Source organism: Haliotis asinina, chromosome 10, assembly GCF_037392515.1.
Source record: "Haliotis asinina isolate JCU_RB_2024 chromosome 10, JCU_Hal_asi_v2, whole genome shotgun sequence".
Taxonomy (NCBI): Eukaryota; Metazoa; Mollusca; class Gastropoda; order Lepetellida; family Haliotidae; genus Haliotis; species Haliotis asinina.
In genome coordinates, this window is record NC_090289.1 from 47,203,662 (window position 1) to 47,226,310 (window position 22,649).

Below are 22,649 nucleotides of genomic sequence, written 5' to 3' on the forward strand. Positions count from 1 at the left end.
CTCCCCTCACCCCACTCCTCCCGGTGCAGCAGTTGGCACTGACATACGCAAACCATATGATTTAGTTATATATTTATGATGATTTATTTGGTTTCATGTTCTCAAACTACAAGATTTACTTCAGAAAACTCTCATGGACAAAAGTAAAATATATCTCCAATTGCGTTCTATCATTTGTTACATTTCAAGTGTACAGCCAATACCTTATTGAAAAAACCCCACAAACAACAAAAAAACCAAATAAAAAAAAGTAAAATTAAATAAATAAAAAAAAATAAATAAAAAAATAAAAAAGTAAAATAAAAATAAAAATAATAATAACCTGCGTGATAGCTGTCCCAGATGGATGAAGAAAGATATTGACAACACTATACGTGTTAAGGTTTAACAATAATCGACCTTCTCTTCACTTAACTTCTCAGCAAGTACGTATTGGAAAACGTCTGAGAATTGGAATAAATAACAGAACTCACGCCAGAGGTGTACATGGTTTCAAAAAATTAGACAGAGACCATCTGTTATGTCATTTGTCACTAAATTGTTCATTCAGAATATTTTCTTGAACTGTCGACCGTTTGTTGATAGGTGCCGTTACTCTACGAATAATGTAAACTCGGTATATAACTAAGGACAAAAGAGGTGAAATGTAGTTTACTGATGGTAGTTTTCTATACGCGCTTCTTGGACATTTTTAAATAATCTGTCTCATTCGCATTCTTATGATTGTCAAATTTTCCAAAGACTCATCCTGTTGACATGCTTAGCAGATGTGGAGACGAGGCTCGTGGGAGGGGGAGGTGGAGAGTTTTCGCCTCTACACTGGAGAATTCCCCGGCCTTGCTTATCGATGATATGATTAGCGGAGACTGACTCTCCGTAGTCCTCTGGGCTTGTCAATGCACGAGGTTGATTAATGAGCCCCCCGCAAGTTTTATCTCTTTAAAAGGAGCTCTCACTTGAAGCTCGGCCGTTGCACGGGGAAAGGCGAACAGGGTTGCGGGCCTTTTGGAACTTTTATGCATAAAGACTAGGAAGCTTGAGAAAAAACGGATCAACTCTCTTCACCTACACACCTGACACTAAAGCCCGAACAAAGAAATTGCATGTAAGTTTTTCTTCTTCGTCTCAAAGCTGCATTCCTTATCATCCATGTATTGTTGAGTGTTTCATGTCTTAACACAGTCTTTTTTAATATAAACTGGAATGTGTTCATATGAATTGATTTCCCGGACAAGTAGTTTCAATCACCTGTATCATCTGTGCTTCGAGCATCTTAAAGTATGTAACAAAGGTATTGCCTTTGTTAAGACATACCGATCTCCGACAAAGGTTTTCTATATATAATTTGTAGGTAATTGCAGCATGCTAACAAATACGATGTAGAGTAGTATCTTGTCTGTAGTACATCTATTTTATTGAAGGGATTGGTATATTCAAAAAGATAAGCTGTACAAGAAAATAAGAGGTTTGTCGGTCATATGTGCGGATTTTTCCAAAACTTGTATGGTCAACCACGGATGATTTGGTTGATATTGAATCAAGATATAACGAAAAAAATGCATGTAGTTTTGACACTTCCATACTGACCGGTGTTTACTATTAGGGTGAAAAATGTAACATAGTGCACCATTACCAGATCAGCAAACCTTTCAACTATCAATCGGTGTCATCATTCATTTTCAGTTATTTATTCATGTTAATTAACCAGGTTTGATTTTGGGCAGTATGGAATTTGTTTCGACAGATATTCGAGCCTAGGTTTTGGTGTGAAATTTGTATATTAAGATACGTAGGACATATCAGTACATATTGTGTAAGACGTGGATCGTGATTTTGTGTTCGGCATATTCATAATTTTTTTATTCATATGCGTGCGTCTTAGCACTGTGTATATTGATAAAATCGGCGTAAAATTAAACTCACCCACTACTAATGAGTACAACAAGTACCGGGGATTCTTTTTTTCTTACCGAGGCCTTCTATGGAAACAATCCCATGAAAATCCGTTCATAGAAGTTCGTTAGTACATATGGTACTATTATGCGATAGGATGTCACGATGTGATGTTATTTCTAAGAGATATCATGTACAATTCCACAGCGTATAATGTTACTTCCAATACTTTAGGAGTAAGTAGTTTGTTGTTAATGCATCAACAATATATATAATCCAGAGACATCCGTGAATGATTGAAAGTTGGCAAGGTTGGCAAGATAATCAAGTGATTGATAGCCCGAACATCTATATTGCGGCATGCAGTCAAGCAGTTCACCTAGTCTACCCAACTAGGTACATTTGCACATATCTAGAGATATATTCGATCCTTGCAATGTTTTGTTGAAAAGATCTGTGCTTTAGAACTGAGGAGGAAACCCTAAACCTAATTTTATGTGTATTTTACATAAGACAATAACAATCGTCGTTTTAAAACAAGGGAATCGTCCCCAGAAAAAAGAAAACACATTTCTTATTCTGATGTTCGCCCATTGTTGTTGAATACATTAATTATTTATGTTCCTCCGGGAATACACTCCCATAGCAACACCTTGGTCATTTTATAGATGCTGTAAGTAAATAGTAACCCTTGGACACTTGCGTCGCGATGTCCTGATCATCATTAAGCTATAAAATACGGTCCTGGTTCCGTACCTGTGTCTAAATACCTTTGAAACGGGGTCTGTTGTATACATACCTCTTCAGTAGAGCCTATGTATGTAAACATGCGTCTGAAATGGAAGATACTGATCTCCAGATACCTCTGAAAGAGTCTCGTTTGCTTACATTTCTCTGTAATGGAACTTGTTGTTGTCTACATAAAACTATCTCAGCAATAGAGGTCTTGGGCACATACTTCTGCAGTAGAGCCAACTGTTTGTGCAAAGGCTCTGGACACAGTGCATGTGGGTAGTTTGTAGTTTGTCCCTTAAACCAAAAACCAGAACACGTACCTCTTAATGACAAGAATAAATCAAGGGTGGTGGGATGATTGCGGTCACTGCAATACGTTGTGCAGAATCACATGCTCGTGGGCTCGCTTTGGATATCGATTTTCAAAAATAGTTTTCAAGCCGCTTAACAAAGGTTCCAAGGAACAAGCCAGAGAAAAATCCAGTTTCTTCGCGCGTTCCCCCAAAATTAACTTAACGCGACATGATATGACTCAAGTATATCTGTAACAGCCGAAGCATCGCTTGAAATTGGATTGGATTCCCAAATTACCAAGATTATAAGCACGCCATTGGACAGGAAGCAGTGGTCAAGCGTGGCACAAACTCTAAAATAGACAAATATACCAGCGTCAAATACATAATTATTCGATGTCTTTTCAGTTTTTGTTCATTCTAAAAAATACCCAAACATGTGCATACGTTCTCTGCCATCAGTGTCTCGGCTGCAGCCTTAAAATACTACATTATGTGAAGAAAATACACTCATTATGTCTTATGTGCATTTACTCACATTTCCTTGTGGTTCTGTTGAATAAAACATGTACACATGTCGTGTATGATCCATTATTAAGAATATGTTATATGGAGTGTCGTGAATACTTGAGTATTGATCCATTAAAATAGTGTATGTGTGCAGTCATAAACCTCACACACGACAACTTTTTGTGTTGCATTTAGGCACTTGGAAGGAACGACCCTCATTCCCATACAATTCCTGTTTCTCAAGTGACATGTATAATGGGACTTGACATTAACCCCTATGACCATCTTAGGTGAATACAGCTATTTTGAACACTACATAATTAAGATATCTTAAAGGGTGTATCGTAATTTTCATGTGTGCATACATGAAGATGTTAAGATGTATTTTCCATTGAAATAATGTGTCACGCTTATTTAGCTGGTATTGTACGTTGAGGTTTTTATAGATGCTTTATGACATAGTCTTAATGGTAGTATGATGTAGTCGTGACCGGTTTGGGTTGTTTTTGCCTTAGGATTTTGGATTTTTTAGAAATTCCATTTTATGTGTTCCCAGGATTCGATTACAGCCTGTTGGAATGACTATTTGATATATTGGATGATATAACAAGACCAGCGACGGTATCACATTGACTGAAACGTTTAGCTCTAGGTAAATGTGTACCTCTAATAAAATGAACAGTCTCGGGTGTACATGACAGTAGTTGAATTTAGACCCTCTAAGCTGGAACCGATTATCTATTGCACGACGTGAAGTGGTAAGTCAGGATTAGAAAATCGATATTGTCAATCAGAAAAAATCCTGCAACTCACATGTTTTGGTATCTGAATATTTATGTGTTGCTGCCATTTTAACAAATTCAACACATCAATTTTCAAACTGAAACAGAATAATATTTTCGTGCCTATCTCTTTCTTTGAAACGGAAGACAAAGTGATAAGGTTTTAATGGCGGCTATATGGTAATGTAAAAGATGAGTGAATCGTTACCGTGTGCAATAATTCTTGTTTGGACAAAATGTCTTAGGTACTTCAAGCTCAGAAGGTGATTAACTTCTCATATCTGTTTCATAACCTTTCTGAAAGTAACGCAATACTTTTATGCAAATCACCTGCGTTCACAACTGTTGCATTTATACTTTTTGAGGAAAGGTCTCTGTGCAGGCACATTGCCATTTTGTCACCTTTGTACTTGTAGGTAGGCGCAGAACGTCAGTGCAAAGGAAAACCCAGTCTTTATGCTCAGAAACAAATTCAGCAGGGCCCATAGGGAAAACAGATGTGAAATTATATGAATGGATCACGTATTTTCAGTGATGACACCAGGTGTTCGCGAACAGGGCAACATGACATGCGCTACCGGTAGCACCTGCCCTTCAGTTGCCTTAGAGTGTAAGCAAGAACCCCTGTCCCACATCAAACGTTCCTTGTACCATTCCCACATCAAACGTTCCTTGTACCATTCCCACATCAAACGTTCCTTGTACCATTCCCATATCAAACGTTCCTTGTACCATTCCCACATCAAACGTTCCTTGTACCATTCCCACATCAAACGTTCCTTGTACCATTCCCACATCAAACGTTCCTTGTACCATTCCCATATCAAACGTTCCTTGTACATCAAAAGTTTCGTGTGCGATTCTGACATCATAAGTTTTTTGTACGATTCAACCATCTTTATAAGTTACTTGTACAATTCCGGCTGCATCACAAGATTATTCTACGATTCTGACTACATCATACACTCCTTGTACGATTCCGACTACATCAACAGTTTCCTGTATTATTCCGACTACATCTTGTTCCTTGCACGATTTCGACATCATCATAAGTTACTTGTACAATTCCGATTGTATGATACGTTTCTTGTCCGATACCGACTACATCGTAAGTTCCTTTTACGATTCCGACTATATCATAAGTTCCTTCTACGATTCAACCATCATCATAAGTTCCTTCTACGATTCCGACTACATCAACAGTTCCATGTACTATTCCGACTACATCTTGAGTTCCTTCCACGCTTCTGACATCATCATAAGTTCCTTGTATAATTACGACTCCATCATAAGTTTCTTGCACAATTATGATGTCATCGTATGAACACTGGACGATTCCGCCATCATCCTAAGATCCGCCATCATCATAAGATAAGATCACTTACGACTGCACCATACGTTTCTTCTACGATTCCACTGCATCAAAGGTCCTTCGTAACCAAAGCCAAAGTTTCAGCTATAATATTGGGATCATAAGGCAAAAGTCCAACAGGAAATTGAATCCGAAACGATGATCCATTAAATTAGGACTGTCCTCCACTTGTCAAGTATATAACCCCTTGAAAGGCCTTGATTACTGTATCAAAACTGTTGAACCAGATTCCCATGGCTCTTTTGAAATCATCGTGGAAATATGTGCTCGATTGCTCTTAAAATTTATAAACTGCAGACATCAAAGGTTTTGAGCTGCAGGAATGTAGTCCTACTTTATGAAGAAGTTGACAGTTTTAAAGGTTGACGCTGTCATTTTCACCACGATTATGACATCACCTTACATTCATAACTAACCGCTGGGTGAGTAAAGAAGCGCATAAATGAGGCTGGTCCCTCCTCTTCTTGATAATGTGGGCTAATCAGTAAACGTAATTTCAAACCCGCAATTCTTTATGCTAAAAGAAACAAATGAGCAACTACAGCATCATACTGCGCGTCCACATGAACTCCAGTTTCTTGTACAAGCGTATCATAAAGGATTATTGTCAAGTAAGGACAGCATACTACGAGCACATCGTGTAGTTTACACCTTCTTTAGGTGTATTATTCATTGCTACGACAAACGTTATATACCATAACATTTCGTGAATATTCCTCACGGAATTGCTCTCAGAGAAAGGCGCTAATATGACAACTTTGCTTACAACAAAGGTCTGTTTCTTTAGTTTTTCGGCCAAAACATAATTAATATACATCAATCAAACCTGTTTTAATTATTAACGAGTGTCTTCGCATTAGAGGGTCTCATTCAGATCGAATCCCAAGGGAAGTGATTATATGTCATATTATTGCACCAACCCGTGTCTATAGTATTGCGGTCTGCTCCTTGTATTGGGTGTGAATGTGTTCAACTGTCTCACAGTCGAGGAGGCCCTGTATGTGAATGGATATGAATCATTCTTCACCCTCGTGGAACTCTCGGAAACACCTCACATAATTCTTATGGACATTGCCCTGGGCATACTTATGTTAATTAATAATTACCTAACTGTTACTGAAAAAGTTCAAATTGATTATTATATAATTATTTACTAAGTATTTTTTACATTGAGACCAGCATTTAAAACAGAAGTAATAATTCAACATGACTAAAAATGTCCTCAACTGAAATTTGTGACGGCACCAGAACATGCATGAAGCTGAATTTGACAATGAGCGGATAACTTAATCCAGGTGTCACGTTACTGTTAAGGAGATAAACCTATTTAGTATAGGTTGCCGTCCTTATTTACTTCAGTATGGCCCTCGGCATATAGCACATAACACATGTCTCTCTGAGTATCAACGAGGGGAATTGGGTAATATGTTTAAATAGATTACAGTGATGACTTGTCGACCACTTTGTCCATAACCTCCTTTGGTACATGCCCGCGAAGGACGTACCAATCGATATAGTGTAACGGGGAGGAAGGCGTTTCAGATTATCCCAGAATAAAGGTTTACCTCTCAACTCATTTATACAAGAACACTTGCAATCAGGAAGCATGCTGTAATCCAGGTAAACAGAGACACACATGTTTATTGACTCCTAATCTGTAACAACATATGTACAAATACTACAACATAAACAAGGGAATGTGTTGGTAATGAAGTATAAATGTTTGTAGATTTTATACCAGTCATGTTGGTAGACTTATAGGTAAGTACGCATGTTGGTGGACGTAAATATGCTGTATGGTGAAGAAGTAATCGTGAGTGAGTGAGTATAGTTTTACGCCGCTTTTAGCAATATTCCAGCCAGATCACGGGGCACCAGAAATGGGCTTCACACATTATATCTTTATGGGGAATCGAACGGCTTAAACACCAGCCTACTCCAAAGCCCAATCGTGTTGATAGATTAGTAAGTGCTCACTTGTGGGTAGTCGTAAATAAACGGGTCGTTTGTACACTGGAAAATAGATCAAAACACATGCTATTAGACACATGCTATAAAACGTCAGAGCAAATAAAGACACCAACTTTCTATTAATAATTCTTGATGTACAGTCACAAAAAATATAACATAGAGTACTTTGGTTCAAATATGACAGCCAGTATCCAAAACGGTGAGTCACCTAGGAATCTATAATTTGTATCTAACAATGAGTCAGAAAATACTAAAACGTACTATACATTTGGCACCGATAGATTATGGTCGGCATTTGTTTGAACATAAAAACCACATCGGTATGATAATTTTAAACCAGCCTAAAATTTGCAAAAGGAAATAATCCTCATTTTTGGTTCTTAGTATATAAAGGCAGTTGGGAAGTGTGAGACTGCTCCCAAAACTGAAATGGCATGCCTTCCCGCAAATTTGTTTGTAAAGTAATTAGACGGTACTATACCCTATGGACTTCCCCGACTCACGTTAGAGCAATATTGTCATAAAGAGCATTATCCAAGGGACATAATTATACACATTTGCGAAGGTATTCCCTCTAATGAGATGTATTGCTTTTCGTGGTAGTAATTGATTGATGTCAGGTGTTGGTGCATATGTATAAATTAATTGTTTTCTTTCCAGATAATGAAGTTGGCCGAGATCGTTCTCTGTATAACCACTGTCCTTCTTTTGACATTCACAACCGGAAATGGCGCACCTCAGTGGAGGCCTCAAGGACGATTTGGAAAGAGGGTACAAAACAACTTGCCACTTCTTATAAACGAAGGTAGGCGTTGATCTGAATTATTAAAATTATTAAACACCAACCAAAGACTGGCTGCCATAGATTGACATGTGCTACAGCAGTATTACTAAATAATTACCTAATATTCCCCTGTTTGGCCCGGATCATTTGCTTACCACAGACACCTTATCCCCAGTTATCAGCTTAACAGACTAGCCAAGGCTGTGTTGCATGGATGTAATGTCCAGGGACGAAAAGTCTAGTCCCACATCAACACCTTTAAGACTGGCGCAAACTGGAATGAAATTGTTGCCATGTTGCGTTGCGATGTTCTGGAACATAACATCAGAGTTTGTTATAATTTCAAAACCAAAAAAATTCACACGCCCATTTGCAGGTTTGAACACCTTCGGAAGTAGTGATTCGGTCTTATATAACAAAAGAAGATGTCATAGTAATCATCATAATTCGTTTAAAATTGTCAGAGACTGAATTCGATTTACATTGCAAACGGATGAATTTTTATCACCACCCTTGATTTAAAAAGTACTGGACTATTTACGTGTGTATTTTTTCAATGGCAATATTAGTTTTTAGGCAACACGAAAAAAATATCAATATTTTGTACAATGATGAATACTGAAACAACGTCATTTGTACGTACGTTCTTTGCATTTCACATGAACCTAAATGAACTGAAATAGCCGCTTGTATAGATATCATCATATACATGTTAATGCTCTCGTCAAGCATCTCCATCAGTTGCTTAACACAGACTTCTGAACTTCTCTGCGAGACTTGCGTTCCCATAATAGAGATCTAAACTTCTTATGCTAATGTAGCGTCGATACCAGACTGTCTCCACCAAACGTTATTGTTCGGGACTAAATGTAATTTACTAATAAATTAACAACGGATATTTTCTTGTCTCGTATATATTACTTTCCTTAAGTCCTGACAGTGATTAATTCTAAAAATAGATTACCTTTTTCAGAAATAATCTTAGTAGATTTCCCACATGAGAACTCACAGGGTGAACAGATCAGCTAATTGAGACTAGGTAATTAGTAAGGCTCTAATACTTAATTATAATCAATACCGAATCATAACAGATGATGTTGGATTTGAGACCACCTGCCGGTACATTTGGACGAAAGTCTAGATACCAGCAGGAGTTATGATATCATTATTGACCCATATTCTACTCATTACGATGTAATTACATACGGGTATTAGATGCGTCTCGTGCAAGGGACCCGTCAACTATGAAATATCTAGTCCAACACATGACATTTACCCACTGAAAATGATGAAAAGAACAAGACTAGCGGCAAGTGTATTCCATATTCGGCCATTGTTTATAAATCTTATTAAGCAGGATTCAAATCCCATTTTATTTATTCTACAAACAAACACATTTTGGTTTACGAAAGCTGAATGCAGAGACAGAATAGGGTTCTCCGGCAGGGTTTTGCCTCGTAACACGTTGTATAAACAGTTGATGAGAAGACACATCTTCGAGAAAGGATGGCAATGTGAAACGCCATCTTACCACGAGATCCTTCTTCCAAGGGTTGGAGAAATCAGTTAAACCTTAAATCATATCACCCGTGACAGATAATAAAGTATATAGCTTAAACCACTCGTATTTAAACACGTAAACTGAACAGGTTATAGGTAGATAGGTGCTAACGTAATACTGATGTAACGAAGGCAGTTATCGTCACAGATCATGATTATAACATTCAAACCCTCAGAAATACTTTCCTGACGTTTTTGATGGACATGGGATTTCGCTAAGGAACCGACTAAGCTTAAGATAGCTCGCTGATGTGATAGCCTTCACTATCGGTCAAATAGCCAATATCCAGTGACTTATCCACGTGAGCTAGAAACAAAGGCTGTGATACCCGGTGTTCAAGAAAAGGTGTAGATTATCTCGTCCGACCGATGGCACCTGTCAATGATGGACACTGACGAAATCAAGTGTTCGCTTGAAGAATAACGCCACAAATGTGTCATTTCACAGAACCTTATTTCTGTCGCTGTTTCTGTTTCTGTCGCTAAGTCGAAGATCCGGGTTCGATTCCCCAAATGGGTACTATGTGTAAAGCCCATTTATGGTGTCCTCTGTCGTAATGCTATTGGAATATTGCTAAAAGTGGCGTAAAACAGCACTCATTCACCCGGTGATGCACCAAAATGTCTTTTTTGCAAAAACTCTTAAAAGCTTCCACGCCTCGAGACCTGTGTGTTGCGACCTCGTTCAGGCAACGTCTTGATTAACAATCGTACAATTTTGGAATTTACGAAGAAAAAACATGCTCGACTGTGTTAAATCCAGACACCAAATTCTGAAATATTGCTAGAATCGAAGAAACGTTCACTGCTGGAAAGTTTTCATCCCTCTTCTGACCCTCATCCCCCTTTTTCTCATATATTCGTGCCGTTTTTGTCAGTTGACAAATTTACCAAAGTTACAGAAACTGCTGTAATGTCGTAACGACCTTAAATGGAATGGAAGACGCTGGGGAAACCTCGAAGTTGCTATATCATGATGCTCGACACTGACATTATTCTACAGCCTTTGCGAACATAATATATACTTTTTGTCATGCATTGTGCAACATATAAAGGAAACGCACATGCAGGCTAAATCAGGTACGTGGCAATGTAAAGCAAGAAATGTCACCTCTTGAAACACGAGGAACGAATTGTCACCTGAGACGTCAATTTTGTCTTCTCGTATTAGATTATATCAAAATGTCACATAATGTCTGGAAATGAACATTACATCCATATAAAGTAAAACCAGCATTTGAAACATCACGAAAGCCTGCAAACGAATCGTGCTTCTATGTTCTCTTGTCAAACACACAGTTCGACTAGATTACAAACAAGACAAAATATTTTTCACAATGTCAAACATAAAAGTCATGCAAGTTTGGAAAAGTGTACAGAGAATGCCAAGCGAGTGAGTATGGATTTATACTACGATTCACAATACTCCAGTAATGTTGGGCACACCATGAATAGGCTTCACACAATGTAATGTGGGGAATCAAAACCGGACCTACAGCGTAACGAGCGATCTCTTGAGCTGTAAGGCCACTCAACCACATTCAGTATACGAATATTGTTGACAGTATATCCAATGACGCAGAACGAAGAGTAAATCTGTTTGTTGTAGCAGCTTAGCGGCTGAAGTGATAAAGCGATGGCTGGGGTAGTTTGATTCTCCACACAACCTCATTGTTCTGGAGTTCTCTGTGAGTGATCTGTGATGTAGTATCTTCCTATATTAGTGATCTGTGATGTTGTATCTTCCTATATTAGTGATCTGTGATGTAGTATCTTCCTATGTTAGTGATCTGTGATGTAGTATCTTCCTATGTTAGTGATCTGTGATGTTGTATCTTCCTATATTAGTGATCTGTGATGTAGTATCTTCCTATATTAGTGATCTGTGGTGTTGTATCTTCTTATATTAGTGATCTGTGATGTTGTATCTTCCTATATTAGTGATCTGTGATGTAGTATCTTCCTATGTTAGTGGTCTGTGATGTTGTATCTTCCTATATTAGTGATCTGCGATGTTGTATCTTCCTATATTAGTGATCTGTGGTGTTGTATCTCCCTATATTAGTGATCTGTGATGTAGTATCTTCCTATATTAGTGATCTGTGATGTAGTATCTTCCTATATTAGTGATCTGTGATGTAGTATCTTCCTATATTAGTGATCTGTGGTGTTGTATGTTCCTAGTGTTAGTGTTCTTTGGTGTAGTATCTTTCAAGTATTAGTGTTCTTTGGCGTTGTATCTTCTTAGTGTTAGTGTTCAGTGGTGTAGTATCTTTCTAGTGTTACCGGACTCTAGAATATTCCTTGTGTTAGTTTCCTGCCGTGTAGGTCCTTGTGGTAGTACAATGGACTCTATAATATTCCTTCTGTTAATTGTGAGGGGTGTATGTTTCCACAGTGTTAGGGTATGGTTTGAGGATGTGCTTTCAGTAATGCTGGTGTTTACTGAGACTTGTCATCAGTTAAAACATAAAGCACACAAACAATAACGGTGAATGGTAGTACACTTTGTAACATCTTTAAAGACTCGGCTGAATAACTTTATGAAGATGAAAGCAACAACACTTACGTCCCTTCTTCATAGATCCCCTTGTACTATTCCGACACCACAATGGACAAGTGTTTCTGTATTAACTATCAAATTCAGATGACAGCAGTCATTTAAATATGATTTAAATAACGGCTCAATAATCCCTTTCGAGGTCACATTATAAAAACCTAACCCTTTTCATAGAAACAAACTAAATGTGTGTGAATCTTACGTGAGAGTGAGACTTTTAGGTCCCGACATAAAAATATGTCTATTTTCGCTTTTAGGAGGAAGCTAAAATGAACTTGCTAGGTGATTGGATTATGCAGCGGAGAATGAAATTCGAACTACGCAATTAAAATTATGTAATACTGGGCCTTTTGATCATATTCTAATTATATATTCTTAAATAATATAGCAGTTTTATTCAGCTGGAAAATGTTGACTTGTGTCGTTCATCTGTTTCATCTGAAAAGAGTGCTTTACAAAATCAATATCCAGGATTACGCCCATGCAACCATCGGCAATTTGCTTCTTGATCCTGCCCCAGAAACAAGACCAAGATTCAAAGGCTAATTTCAACACACATTTTGATGGACATGTCACTAAATAATTTATGTGCATTTTGGGCCAATATTGGCTGTTGAGACGTTCTTGGCACCAGTCGCAGTCCAGATTCAGGAGTCCAGAATTGAAACCTATGTTCATTGACATGAAAACCAGAGCTCCTCTGTGGACCTCAGGGATTACCCATTACAATAATGAAACGGTAATGTCACATCATAAACAGGTTGCAAGACGGATAGCTTTTACATTCTAAAAATCAACTTTTTCTTTATGTCAAGCAACATTTTAGTAGCTAAATTACTTGATGTCTTCATTTTACGTTTATTCTAAGTTTGACATGTTCCACCTAGGAAATTTTTAAGGAGCGTCATATGAATTTTGCTAAGAAAGATCGGGGCAAAACACGTTATGTCACGGGTACGATTACTGAGGGGTATTTGGTATGGATTTGGAGGGCATTTCCTGATATAACACATCAGTTACTGCAAACCCAGTTTCCCATTTTGACAATGCCATATGAAGAACTGACTTGGCTTTGCAAGTGTTTGTAACGGGTGACGCTGGTTCGGATGGACATACTCTTCTTTCCTTAGACACTTTGAAACATTTCAATCAGATAGTGTTTTAAAATATATACGTAATGACAGCTTAAGTGATTAACCAACCCCTATAATACTTCGAACCAATTTCCATGTTGAAGGGAGTGAAAGGAAAATGTGAACCGATCACTGAAAATCGGTTGTGACACCAGGTGTTTGCGAAACTCACATTCTCCCTCACAGAATTTCCATAAAACGCTGTACAGCATTATTCCTGCCAAAAGTCAGCCAAATGTGAGCAGACAGTTCTTGACCAGACAATCCAGGAATAAAGAATCTTGACCAGACAGTCCATTAAGAGAGCCTGGACAAGATAATCCACTGTCTCGAAAGCTTTGTTGCTGATAACGTGTCGTGATGTAAAGAAAACGTTGATGATGGTTTACTATGGAAACAGACATCGCTCCTCTTTGATTAACAAATGTGGAATATATACGCATGATAATCATGACTGTGATCAATGAATCTCTTCGTGCAGTATGCAAGAAACAAACATGCCTGTCACTGATAAAAAATCAGAGACAGCATGTGGCATTATTATTGTGTTACAGTTTCGAGCCATTTTTAACACTCTTTTCCTTCAGCGCTTTGACTCATACATTTTTTAATCCAACGAACGCTATGAAAATGCATTTGTGTGGTTGTTTAAGAGATATATCCATGAAAATTAAACAATGTGGAGGTAGGACATAAGTCTAACATTATCACTCCTCGCTGAGCCTGCTTGAGAGGTACCTACCGTGGTCTAGAACACTAAAGAGAACAGAAAGATATTGTACATTTAATCATTTCTTTTGATACGAACACAATATCGCTGGACGTCGATATGGCAAATACAGTGTTTGTCTTTCACGTTTCCTCCCCGAAGTACTTTTCTGAATAACCGCGGGATAAAGACATTGAATCTGTCAATAGCGGTAATAGGGAATTAGTCAGTAATCGCGATAACGTTTAGTCCGACAAAACGGGACCATTGTTGAGACCAAAATGAACAGGAGCGTGAAATTCAAAATGGTGGACACATGCTAAGTTTCCGATCTGCTGGAGCAAACTTCCGGTTGGCGGTGGGCTAGCTGATTTCGTTCAACATTTCGACACACAATACCAAAACAATCGTATGGCTAGGAAGGCAGAACGAAATACCACCCGGAGCAACATGTTTCAGTGAGAGGAATAGATTTATCAAAGACACGGATGAAGGGTATGACGTCATTCGAGGCAGCAAATACGAGGACCTACGAAAATAGCCGGAAGTGGTCGATCTGTGTACTTAGCTGAGCGATTCTGTTTAGAGCAACGCTGTGTAGATAAGCACATTCGATCTACTCAACTACGAGACACATTTCACACAGGATGGACCGAGACAATAGTGCATGCAAAAATTCACTTCATAGGAATTCGTTAGACGGCAAATGAAGCTTTATCGAGTGAGAAGTAATTATACATATTCAGTCTCCCCTCCTACAAGGCACATTTCACACAGGAAGGACTCGAACAAAAGAAGAAATGCTACCCTAATTAGAGGTTTGGAATAATCAGTTGAGTGAAAAGCTCCATTTTATGTGAAAAGAGTTATGCCAGTCTTACACTGATACCGATTTTCTCTTCAATACTATGTACGTGAGAAATGTACAAACCTGTTGAATCTAGTAATCATGGGATCGCGTCACTTTGTGAGAGAAATTATGAACATGCTTAAAAGAAGAAACAATGCTCAGGATGCATTTCAATGGTAGTTTTTTATGATTATATATCTAGGCACAATAACAAAAATATCCATAAATGTACAGATATGGACGTAAACGTCTTCATCAGTGTCATGATATACCTGAAATATTACCATTGTGACGTTAAAAAGTAACTCACTCACTCATCTTTATCAGTGACACCGACTGTGTTTAACTTCGATTTTTGTCCGAACACCGCTCCGGTATTTATAATGTCACACAATTTTCATTAAATTCAAAGCGTCCTTTGGGTGAAGGGCCAAGGCACCTCATAACTGGCGTGATCACCAACAGAGCATCAGGAAGGCCTGCTGAAGGTGTCCTGTATATGAAAAAATCTTGGCGATGTTGATCGTCGTTTACTTTGGTGGATCTAAGTATTCGGGGAGATTGGATAAAAATTCTAAATTCTAATTTTAATTCAATTAGATAGCGTTATGCCAGTCGCAAAAGCAGAATGGATGACTTCTCTGCAGAAGTATATGTTTACATTTCGCGAAATCTGTTGGACAGAACATGATACATTACCGACTCGGGCATGACGTGTTATAGTTGTGAAAGCAGTTTACGAGAGATAGCCTTTATGATATAACAGGTTAACCTTTCACCCTGGAATACTGTTATCCTGATTCCTGAGTCCTATCATATTTGGGTTGTCAATTTGACTTCGATATCTCCTGTTACATTTCTTAAGATCAAATATTTCATATCCCGCTCTATCGACGGTAACTCAAAGCAATAGAATGATTACTGTGGTTATTATCCTGAGGATAAACGTCAAACGTGCACTTACACAAAGACGCTTTCAACACACGTCCATAACTACCGTAATAACTGCAGACTACTTTGATCAAACTAATGTCGCACTGTGATTGTGCAGTGACCTTCCTTATAGACATTTTTATAACGTCATCACGTCAGGTGTGACATTGTTTGGTTACTGATATCAGCGTTAGAGAAGGATGCAGATCTCCCGAGTCTTTTGGCCTCTCGAAGCCGATGTAAAAGATGTGTTGTTATAAAAAATACCATGGGAATGTGGATTATACACAGGAGATGCTTAGTGTCACAGAAAAATGAAGTATTGTAATGAAATGTATTCATGTACAAGAAAATAAGTATTGTACTAAATTTAGGAAATGCACTCCAGACCACAATGTTGGATTGAAAGTGGTAGATGTTCTGCATTACGTTATGTGTTGCACTGACAAAACTAAAGCGGTGAAGACGAATTGATGGATTTACTGAATTAAATTAAGCGTTATACTTCAAAAGTAAAGTTGTCTACAAATTGAGGGATTTAAAGAATTAACTGAAGTGCTTTACTATCGAAAGTAAAGCTTTGTACACAAATTTATGGATTTACTGAATTAAATGAAGTGATGTACACAAATAGTTGTATGTACCTGAAATACAGAAGAACGGTCTTGAAGATGATAGATGCAATGATAATATAGAGACGTTATCTACCAATGAAAACTGGTGGATGTACATAAAAAATGCAGTTGAAACATTCCGGACGAGTGGTGAAATCGATAAGTGTACTAAGATAATGCAGTTTGTACTAAACACAATGATTGCAGCGAAAAATGAACTGTTTTACTTATCAGTATGTATGCATTGATTTAAATGAAAGTGTCGTACTGAATTTGAAATACTGTATGTTTGTGTGTAAGAAAGACAAATGCAACAAAGCCACAACAAAATATTACATGGTCCGATCCCTCACTAAATCGTACTCATGAACACGATGTTGTGACTTTTGATCTAACTGAAGCGTGTGGGAGATCAGCTGGGGATCGGCACTCTACATGCTTCAATGAAGCGTCATTTTAACGATTTTCTTTTCAAATGGTATTTGTTTTTATTTCAGATTCATCAAACCACTCCCCCGAACCTGCTTCTTCACCATTTGAGATTCCTATAGAAAAACTGGAGACACGCAGTGAAGGCAGTGTTCTCAGGCTTCTTGACAGACTCTGTACGGAGTCCAATGTCCCTGGCTTCAGGAAATGTTTGTGGTATGTCATATCTCTCACCTTCACAATGGAATGCCTAATAGGTCACTCGAACACTAAGAAATTCAAATAGTATTTATAACATTTTTACACGCACGTTTCCTTTTACTCTGCCGCAATATTATGTCGCCATACAGGCAATAAGAAGTTGTATTTGTTTTGTTGACAAACAACAAATAATAGACAAACGTCAACATCGAAAGTGGAATGAATATGTCACATCCTTTGTAAACGCGCACTTCATGAAACAATATGTAAATGAAAACCATATGGCAACATATTTCAAAACCCAAAAGTAAAAATCAACTACTGGGACTCTGATATTTGAACTCGCGAATGTCCATGTATTCGTGTAGTCCATAAGTGAAGGCAAACGTTGCAGGGTTTCGTTGGACGACAGTCATTTCAGATTGGGTAAATAATGGCAGTGTTACCTGAGACCTGATGAACGGGTAATGCTGACAGTCTTTCTTAACACCTCATGTTATCACCGATTTTCATCACCATTTCGCCATTTGCGCCTAGTTTGAATCGGTTTCTGTTTATAATGGAGGGGAATCTCGCGTTTGACATTTCTGTTCTGAAAGACAATTCATGTCGGGCAAACGCACGGATGACTGGTATCTGGGCAGTGAAAATACTGCTAATCGTTCACAATCAGTAACTGGATTGAACGGCCATACTGGATATGTCAAATCGACATGGCGCATTGAACTGTCAGACTCAACAACGACTCCCCCTGTTCTGTGGGAATGGGCTCTTCCGGAACATGCCCAAACGACAGTTGTAAGAAACACCGTTGTTCACGCCGATTTTCCCGGGTGGTTCATGTCGTCTATAGTCTCACGCAGAATGTTCCACGAGGTGTGACGTCACGTCCGTGGTGTGCTACCATGATGGCTATGGTCTGTGAGCGTGATGGATGCAGCTCGATAAAAATCAAAACCACTTACGTACAATGTAGTCTTCACAAGGCCTTGTCCTTTATTTATCACTATTTCGGCTTTTATATCTAATGGTAAGAGACAGCACCATCGTTTTATTGGTCCCGTCACGGGCATAAACCTATTACTGTTTCTGTCTCACTCCTAACCTTCAGTACTAAGAAGTAAGAGTCTACACAATGTTTTGTTGCCTTTACAACTATCGTCAAACGGTCGACTGCAAATGTATCTGTGAATGTGTACACGTGGCTTGTTCCACGTAAATGTAAATAGTAGCCAGCGAACCCATCCAACAATTAAAGGTCGGGTTTTATGCTTCTTTCAGTAATAGCCCAGCAGTATCATAACGGGCGACATCGTAAATGATTATACTCATTGTACTAGCTAGGAGAATTGGGCCTAACGTTTGAAGGACGACCGTTTTAAGTACTTGGGTGCCTCATCACGTAGGTAATCGTAAAAAATTGTTGAAATAAGAGTATTTCTTTGGGGTCCGAGGACATGTTTATGAATCGCTTTCAAATAGCCGTAATATTAGGTATTCACGGAAAACACAAACAGAACAAACATTAGCACTGAATACTTGTCAATATTCTGTATTTAATGCTTATCATGAAAGGAACAACTTAAGCAGAACTTTAAACAGAAAACAATGAAACTAAACATGTTTCTTGTTTTGAAGATACAAACTTGTATAGCAACAAAGTTCCAGTCCTTCACCAAAGCATCCAGTTCTTGCAGAGACCTGTTGGTCCACTTTGTGTTCTACATTATGTTACACTGGCTCAGTGAAACTTGGATGCTGAATGAAAGTGGCTGCAACTAAAAAGTTTATTCCATATTGTGCCTGTTATTCCATAGATATAAAGAAACAACCCACATAGATGAAAAACATTCGTCAGAGTCTCCTCAGTGGCACCTTAAAGAATATGTCGATCGATGGTTTCACGCTAACAGAAAATCTCACGTCTCGTAGTCTTCTCGTTTGAGAACTTCAAATGACAAGCGTTCAATATGGATTCCGTCGTCGTGTTTAAAACTTCATATTTGTCTACAGGCTTATCTTGCACTGATCACATTGGCGTGGACAGGAGATTATCAAGGGAGCATCGCTATGACCAAATTACATTACAGAACCAAATACGATACTTTTCATATTCAACGACCGGTCTAGGGAGCGTTCCGTGCCTCCGTTGTTCCCCACTGACGGATTATTTGCGACGTGTTATGAATAAGATGTTCTCCCTTGTGCGTTGGGAAACGTGCCGACACACATACCAATATGCTCATCCTGTCCTTTATAGTCCAACAGATTTATTCCGACTAAAGATGTGGGTGACAATTAAATAATGACTGCCCCCTTGAGCGTAATGGCGGCTTCCTTTGAGATGCGATATTAGTCTTCTGTCAACGTTTACATCGTTCTCTTGTCAACTACACCTCCTCGTCAATATTCACGTTTGACCATTTGATGCTCATCGGATTGATGTAATTCTATTTGGACAACTGCGGAACATTTGCTTATTAGATCCTGAGGAAAGAGGACTTTGGGATGTCAAACCAGATTAAGCGTACGGCCACAGGAAACTATGAACCTTTGTAGAATATTGTGATTATTTCCTAATGAATCAGCAACTGAGGTGAAGGATTACAAAGTTTGTTAATAATTACAGTACTTGATTCTGAAAGCAAAACAAACATCTTCAAAGGTGCGAATTATTTGAACACTGCCAACCTTTCTCTGTGGAAATATGACGACAGTGCGTTTGTTTTTTGTGGGTTTTTTTGTGCATGTTTACTGCATGCAGCCTAGACGTTAGTTGGCTTTCTTAAAACAAACATTTGTCCGTGTCGCATGTCATGAAACAGAGTGGGTGGGTGAGTGAGTGTTCTTTTACGCCGCAAGTCAAAATAAAGAAGGAGCTAACATAGCGACAGCTAACGGAAATATGACGACGACTTCTAATGCCTTTAAATTCAGTATTATATCAAAAGGCACTTTCCATTTTAACCGATTTCCAAGAATATATACAGTCACCAAGAATAGAGAGCTCGCCATATTGTATATTTTATCTTGACATATATGTATATCAACAGCATTCTGAAGACAAGTGAATCCTTGAATCTTTCGGGGCAGGCTGGTCCACTTTTGTCATTTTGCACGCCTGCTATTTATCAGTTAGGGATAATATGGGTTACACATTTCTTTGCGCCTACATTTCATATCTTCCACTCAACATGTATCAACAGCAGAATCGGACTGGTTCCAACTTATAGGTAAAGGAATTGGACTTTCACTAAGTATGAATACTTTCCTTTGCCAACATATTTGTTTCTGAATCCTCAATTTAAAACAAACCAGTGCCATTCAGCTTGGGAGAAGGGATACCATAACATTTTGCTTTTGATCAATACAAATCAGCACAATTTCAATTTAGTTGTCTTTTACAGCACTGTTTACCCAATCTGTTTGAGTATTCGATGCCCGGAAATTTAAAAATTATAGAAAACCTCTCGCAAACGCCTACGGTGCCGAATTAAATTTCCGGGATTTATGATTATAATCGGAATACACATCTCGCCGCGATTAGCTGCGAGACTACTCGGTTAGCTGCGAGACTGCTGATGCGGCGTCAAGTTATATTCACTCAGTGCACATACCCATTCCTGTTGTTGTCGTTGTTCCAAATCTACAGTCATTTTTTCCCGTTTTCAGGAACAAACGCAAGTAAGATGCTAAGTCAGCGACCATAGCTGCGACCGGAAGGGAAAGACCCCGTTGTTTCAAGCCATCACAAGCTCTACCTAAGAATGACGTAGTTATGACGTAGACGTGACGTCTTCCTTACGCGATGTTTACGTCACTCCTCTCTGACAGTCACCTTCATGAACTATATTCAGACGCGAATGATCCTTCAAAGACACTACAATTCAGTTGTTGTAAATTTGTGATAATATTAATATCTCAGGAGGAACTGTACCAACATTACAAGATCGTCCATTGAATGATCTAATGTGCTATAGAGGCAGGCATGTAGTGTTAACGTTGGATAACGGTAAATTTACTTATCACAAGACGGTTACCACTCTGGCGTGCTTCAGTTAGGAAACAAAGATTCTTGTAAAGGAATTTGTTTCGGAACTGAATGTGACAGCCATTATTAGATTCTGACCCCATATGATTTCAATGGAACTTTCACACAAGAATGGTGATATAGATAACACTGATAACTGACCATATCTGCCACATTTACCTTTCCGCCAGATTAACCCTACATGCCACTTACACGACAGTACCTATTGCCCAGCCAGGTTTTGATCGGATATGTTGCCCAGTTGAGCTCAACCAGATGTGATCATGTGACCAAATGATCCCCTCTGTTTCACGTGTTCATTTGACAATAAATATGTGATGGATGCTATGTGTTCCTAATATCTGTTATCAACAAACTATAGTGTTTCTGGCTGTATGTGTTTGTTTGTTGTTGGACCAGACAATCCAGTGATAACAGCATGAGCAGCGATCTACGCAATCCATGCGATGGATGACAGGTTGGCAAAGTGTGTGGCTGACAGTGCGATGGATGACAGGTTGGCAAAGTGTGTGGCTGAGAGTGAGACTACGGATGCTGGGTTGACCATGGGATACAATGACGTGCGTCAGCGAGCCAGACCACACGATCCCTCTTACCACAAGATTTGGTTACTGAAGATCAATTCTTACCCGGATCTTCACGGGTCGTGGGTAGAGCTTGACTAAGAGGGGAGATGATAGTAGTTGGTGCAGCAAGAATGTACTTGTCTCACATAATTGAGTCGTTGGCGCATACAATTCTACCGAAACGTTCTACTGTGAGCACTATTATACTTATCCCACTGTATACAGCATGATCATGCTGACACCATATAATCTACCAGTAACCTTGATCATACCTTACCACAGTATCTAGAAGCCATCACACCGATCCTTAAACCACAGTATTCAGAAGACACCACACTGATCATTATACCACAGTATCCAGAAGACACCACACTGATCATTATACCACAGTATTCAGGAAGTGAGGTATCGTACTTATGCCACAGCATCCGATACCTAACACATATGACGAGTGCCAATTTTTTATATTGTAACTTGTTAACTTATGTCAAAAGTCACATTATCATTGATTTCAGTCTTGGTGAGCGTATGAGATGATTCGTGGGAAGGTGAGTTCGTAAGAGCGTCAGCGTATAAAATGTTCCATTGCGAGTGGGTGAGCGAGAGCATGATATTCTGCAAGGTTAATGGACGAGTGGCTGTGTAAGCCTTTGGAGGAATCTAGTGACTGACATCATGAACATCAACGAAAGCAGTCTGGATA

At 38.7% G+C, this 22,649-nt stretch overlaps 2 protein-coding genes across 2 annotated transcripts in view; one reads left to right on the forward strand and one right to left on the reverse strand.

Annotated features, from left to right (window-relative positions):
• The window catches only part of LOC137297897 (tetratricopeptide repeat protein 21B-like), a 308,763-nt gene that overhangs the window by 272,491 nt on the left and 13,623 nt on the right, over positions 1-22,649 (reverse strand). The gene's annotated exons all lie outside the window — the stretch shown is intronic.
• Positions 970-21,703, forward strand: LOC137298322 (abdominal ganglion neuropeptides L5-67-like). Its single transcript, XM_067830525.1, has 4 exons — positions 970-1,105; positions 8,217-8,361; positions 17,197-17,344; positions 21,002-21,703. Exons 2-4 carry the CDS (start codon positions 8,220-8,222, stop codon positions 21,015-21,017), a joined length of 306 nt encoding a protein of 101 aa, XP_067686626.1. The 5' UTR covers positions 970-1,105; positions 8,217-8,219; the 3' UTR covers positions 21,018-21,703.

Excerpts from the sequence above, each read along its gene's own strand:
- LOC137298322 (XM_067830525.1), top strand. The coding sequence starts at position 8,220 with ATGAAGTTGGCCGAGATCGTTCTCTGTATAACCACTGTCCTTCTTTTG. Across the intron at positions 8,362-17,196 it reads GCCACTTCTTATAAACGAAG|ATTCATCAAACCACTCCCCC; the intron begins GTAGGCGTTGAT and ends TTTTTATTTCAG.